Consider the following 6,000-nt stretch of genomic DNA (forward strand, 5'->3'; position numbering starts at 1 on the left):
CTTACGTGATTATTATGAACACAGACAAAACATATTACTCTTTTTTGTCATACACTCGTCTACTTGTGTGATTTTTATGGTCCATAATCTTCTAATATTTGTTATCAAACAAAAATCCTCCTCCCCTTGCACACACATGATACAAATCAACGCAAGAACAGTTATTTACATAGAAAATCCTGAACAACATAGTGTATGACTTGGAACAATTCAAATAATGGCTACTGGTCAGTTGGTTGGATATTTTGACATGAATTTAACATGCCACCTGTAGCAACTGACTTGGGCAATGGTTTAACTTTTGGAATCCTGGGTTATTGTCACTGGCATGTCAACAAGGCACGAATGTTGTCATGACATCCATGTTAGTGTGGCTAGTTTACATTGTCCTATTTATGCCAAGTCCAATTAGGAGGCTTGGGTCGACCCTAGCATTGTCATATTTGTAGACCGTATGAGTTAAAATCTCTTCAAGCATGTCTGACAAAAAGTTAAATGATGAGTAAAACTATTGAAGAGATTTTAACTAATGACGTTAAATAATTTTACTCATCATTTAATATTTTGTCAGTAGAATACCACTTTGTTGTACACCAGTCATGAGTTAAAATCTCTTCAAGCATTGTCTGACAAGTTGCCGAATGGACACATCAATTGGCATGCCACAAAAATTTACGAAGTAGATAATAAATGTTAAGTAAAGAAAAACTAATCAAGTTATATTATGAGAACTTAATTGCCACTAGACAGATAGTTATCAGAAAGAAAACATATAATCTACTACAAAAGAAATAACTTCCAACATTCATTACTTACCCAAAATGTCCAAAGAGGACTCACATCATTCACAAAAACCAACCTCAGAAAATTTACTACTCTACAACACAGACCAGCAAAAAAATAACCAGTATTCAATATTATATAACAAACAGGGTTCTCTATGCATCATGCACTTGACGAAATCTGGGGCTCACGGCCGCACATGAATACGTTGACTTCCACGTGCTTGAAAAGATGACCAATAACCATGTTGACTCCCATAGGTTCGACCGGTGGTCTTTCTCCAATTTCCGTTATTTCTCCAAGAACGATTGTACCGACTGTTATTCCCATGAAAGCTACCCGTTTTATGACTTGACATGTAGCTCTCATTATGCACATCTCCATAAGTAGGATGATAATCATTGTCATTTACATATCCGTTGCAGCCTTTACCTACTGCTTTATTATCGATTTCATCCCAGTCCCACCATAATTTATTAGCATCTCCAACGTCCCAAGAATCCCAGTTAATCCTCCCATTTTCGATATAATCATCCCAGTTTTTAGTACCACTTTGGTCTTTATTTATGTCATTAGAGTTGTTAATCTTGTCATCACTATCTCCCCAACCATACGGTGAGTAATCTTTATATGGGTCAGGCAGCACATTCCCAAAAACCAAAACTGGTTCATGATTGTTATCGATATCAGGAACCACAGGTTCAGCATCAAAGTCCAGCATAAGATTATAATCCACTTCAGCATTCCAGTCTATTTCATCAATGTACAAATCTGGATTTTGCTGTTCAACATCACAAGGATGACCATAAAACTTTGCATAGAATCTATCCTTTGCAATCCGAAATGCTCTCTCTCCTGCAGTGTCGTCCCAGCTTAGTATTTCGGGGTAGATATGGGTAAATTTCCGAGCTTCCAAGAAGTGGTCCCATGATAGCGATCCAACTGAAGAGACAAATCGTTTCTCCCAATAGGGAACAGCTCCTTGATTTGCAGCCATATCTGAAAAAGTACAAACACAATTTGTAAGCATTAATTCATGATTAAAGCGACCTAAAGTGTTAAAGTCACTTGAGTACTGATTATCAGAAGCATACGATGATTTTTTAACTACACGGATAGCAAAATAATAGAAAAAACTGGATAGCCAGTCACTCTTTAGATTGTAAGCAATATCAAATCACAACGAAACCATAGATGGTGGTTCAGGGTATCAACAACAGACACAGGAAAAATAAATTCTCTTAAAATCCATTATCGATAAGGATTTGACATCTTTCTAGCTAGTTAAGATTCTGGAGAAAAAGTGTGGTAAAAAGGAAGGATTTTAGATGACCCATCATCAACCATTGTATATTATCAAAGTGTCATCTTTATGATTTCCAACATTCCTATTTTTTCTTTATTCGGAACTTCTAAAACTATTAACGTCTTTGTTAAGTCTTATTACAAGCTACCTTTAGTACTAATGTAGCGTAAAAGGTTAACCTAGAGTCATAACTAGCTATCCACGAAGCACATATATATGGATCGTAATACAACTATCTTACTTAAGCAACAACGTTAGACAATACGTACAACCCATTTTTCCTATATTGTCAAAAAAAAAAATGACAACACAAAAACAATATACATGGCAAACGCTTCTTAACGTACTAGTTGGAAGGCTATTGTTCTCACAAAACAATCAAATACATAAGTAATATAAGTTAGGCAGGATAAACATCACAAAACAAACACATACAAAATAATTAAAGAAAACTTATCACCATTCCAAGAACTAGTAATCAAAGATGTAATATAACCAAGATCAAAGAAACTGTAACGAAAATCCCTAGGGTTCTGTTTTGCACATATAATGGTCATGAAAACCAGAGTTTCTACCCCAACCCACTCTTCAGCATTCATGCGTTTTTTGCCGGTTCTAAAACCAGAGTTTCTACCCAACCTACTCTTCAGCAACATATGTATACACACGTTTTTCGCCGGTTTTATAATATAAACATAATACATTCCTAATAAATTTTTCAAATACCCTTATAGCCCAAAACCACATTATAAGGTAATATCAAAATCAAATAAACTAATAAGCATCAGACTTAAATAACAAAATTACCACATAAAGAAGAAACCCTTAAACACATACTACATGCAAAAAAAGAAAAACAACAATCACACACACACAGATATCAATAAAAATAAATAAGATTTCAAATAATATAAAGAATCATACCAAGAGGTGGCTTTCTTCTATAATTAAGATTGTTATTATATTTATCACCACCTTTTTTTCGCCACTTTTGCATAATCACTGCAAAAAACAAGAAAAAAATACACAAGATTCAATAAATAAAAAGATTCAATAAATAATTGAAAAAAAAAATTAAATATAAATAAAAATATACAAAGATCAAAATCGAAACAGTAAGTTAAGATGGGGTACCTTCGAATTAATGCAAATAATAAGAAAAACAAGATTTTGTGGAATGGGTAATATTACAGCTTTACGACTTTTTATTCGATGTACAGAACAGAAAACGTTTTCTGTGCTTGGTTTTTTGGTTTTGGTTTGGCTTCAAGTTAAAAAAAGCAAAAAAGAGAGTGTTTAGTTTAGTTTCGTTTCGTACTTTGGTATATAGACCGTCTATGTATAATACGAAAAGTATATTATAGTCATTTCGAAAAAAGTAATTTCGTATTGTAATATGAGAATAGTAATATGATAATGTTTTTACGGTTTACAGCTACTGTTCTGCGATAAATAGGGGCACGTGGGTTTCTTTCTTTTATTTTATTTTTGGAAAGTGTGATGTATGGTAAGTTGATATTTATGGTCCATTTACACGAGTGGAGGGATGTGTATAGGGAATTTGATAATCATATCATACTCTCTCTATTTCATTTTAATTGTTTTAATTTTATTTATTTATTTATTTATTAATTTTAATTATAAATATTTTACTTTTTTTATATACGTAAATTGATAAAAGTTATATTAATAAAAATATATATATAACTAAATTAATTCATAAATAATATATCAAGTGTTATATAACACAACAAAAATATCTACAATCAAGTTTTTAAAAAAAAAACTTAAAAATTCATTGATAAAAAATCATATGATAGTAATATAGGTTTTGTTGTATATGTAGACATGTAGTTATATTATCATCATATTAGAAAGAGTTTAAAAGAAGACATTAAAAATTTTGTGAAGTTGTATAAAAAAAAATTGTATATTTATGATATTTATGCACGTTAATCATTTAGCATTTTCTTATTAGAAAAAAGAGGTTTTTATTCTATTTAATTACTGTGTTTCGGATGTATTGATTATTCATTTAATAAACTTAATTCTTTTCATATAATAATTAAAATTACATTTAATAATCACTAATTCAATTTCATAATTAATATTTTAATATTAACAAATTAATATATATTTTTATATTAAGAAAGTTTGAATTCATTAATGAACATCTTTAGTTTTTTTTTTTTTTTAAGATTTGGTTACATGTATAAAATCGTTATATTTTTATCTTAAATTTAAAAAATGGTCTTTTTTATATAAAATCGAAAATGTATAACTTTTTTATATACGTTAAAAAGTTATTGTTTCATTATAGAAGTACTATATATTTGGTTAAAATAAGAAATTTAATTTCAATTGAAATGCAAATATCTCTTATTTTAAGGAATTTGCATTCTTTAAAAGGTTGGATGGTAAAATACTAGGGGTGTAAAAAATGAACCGTAAAACCGAATAACCGGTCCAAACCGCGTGATCCGAAACCCAAAAAACCGAAACCGAAAATAACCGAAACCCAAAAAAACCGAAAACATAAAAACCGAAGTGTAACAGTTCGGTTACGGTTTTCAATATTCATTACCCGCGGTTAACCGAACCGAACCGAATTTTGATATATACCTTCATATAATCATATATATGTATATTTACACATATATGTATTCCATAAATACATCATTTACATATCTCTTAAGCTAAATTTTTGTATTTGTTATCTAAAATATTAACAATTTTACTAACTTTCTTTCACAATCTATAATTAATTTTGAATATTATAAGTAATTTTCTTATATATATACTCTTTTTAAGAAAAGTTGCTAACTTTGTTTAAGATATTTATTAAAAACATTAGTAATATCGTATAAAAGACATCACAATTAGATAAAATGTATATTTATTTATAAAACAAAATATTAATGTAGTTAAATAACCAATATATATATAAAAAAAAATTAATTAATGCAATGTAAATTGACTATTGTAATTAAAACTTAAACTTTATATTAGCATAACTTTAATAAATGGTTAACCGAAAATAAAATCGAAATTAACCGACTTTTTCGGGTAACCGATTTTCGGGTAACCGAACTTAACGGTTCAAAATTTCTAACTAACCGAACCGAACGGAAACCCGAAAAGCGGTTCAAAATTTCTAGCTAACCAAACCGTTTATAGCCCTATAAAATACGGAGAAAGAAATATGATAAAGAAAAAAAATATTAATAGAATCACATAACAAGTAAGTTTGTAAATATTTGTTTGTAATTTGTTTTTTTTTTTTGGACGATCTAAATTTTTACAAAAATTATATGTAAACTAAATAGCCTTAAATTTGAACAAACTAAATATACTCGTATTGTAAAAGTTACATATAAATCCTTTAACTTCAATTTCTATCCTATTTATAATAACTTTCATTATTTTTCAAGATGATACATGGATCATAAATGTATTGATGGAAATATATATTTAGAATTTTGTTAAAGAACAATGATATTGCTACAACAAACTTTAGCTATCTACAACAATTTCTGCATAATACAGTTAAAAATTGTGCAATAAAATTTATATAGTAAATGACAAAAATTTATTGTATGAATATAAATGTAGCCCTTAGGTTTTGTTAGAAATCCAAAAATAGTGATAAATTGTAATTTAGTTTAGTGGACTTACTTGTTGATTAAATCATAGTTTAATGATAACTAAGGTTGAGGGGCTAGATGTAATAATTACAATATGTATAAGGATAGACTATAAATACCCTCATACCTTAGATATCATTAACAAGCTTGAACAACAATCATTCATTCCTATAACCTTTACACACACTTAATTCAATCATCCTCTCTCTCTCTCTCTCAAAACACACACTCCCACACCAAAAACACACACACATCAAATCCACCATT

General features: G+C 29.2%; 1 protein-coding gene across 1 annotated transcript; it reads right to left on the reverse strand.

The window, feature by feature from the left end:
• Nucleotides 1-778: 778 nt before the first annotated feature.
• Nucleotides 779-3,370, reverse strand: LOC122607888. The gene is made up of 3 exons (XM_043780958.1): nt 3,224-3,370; nt 3,014-3,091; nt 779-1,782 (listed from the first exon to the last, which is right to left on the reverse strand). Exons 2-3 carry the CDS (start codon nt 3,084-3,086, stop codon nt 971-973), a joined length of 885 nt encoding a protein of 294 aa, XP_043636893.1. The 5' UTR covers nt 3,087-3,091; nt 3,224-3,370; the 3' UTR covers nt 779-970.
• Nucleotides 3,371-6,000: the final 2,630 nt, after the last annotated feature.

The sequence above is a fragment of the Erigeron canadensis genome, chromosome 7, assembly GCF_010389155.1.
Source record: "Erigeron canadensis isolate Cc75 chromosome 7, C_canadensis_v1, whole genome shotgun sequence".
Lineage (NCBI taxonomy): Eukaryota > Viridiplantae > Streptophyta > Magnoliopsida > Asterales > Asteraceae > Erigeron > Erigeron canadensis.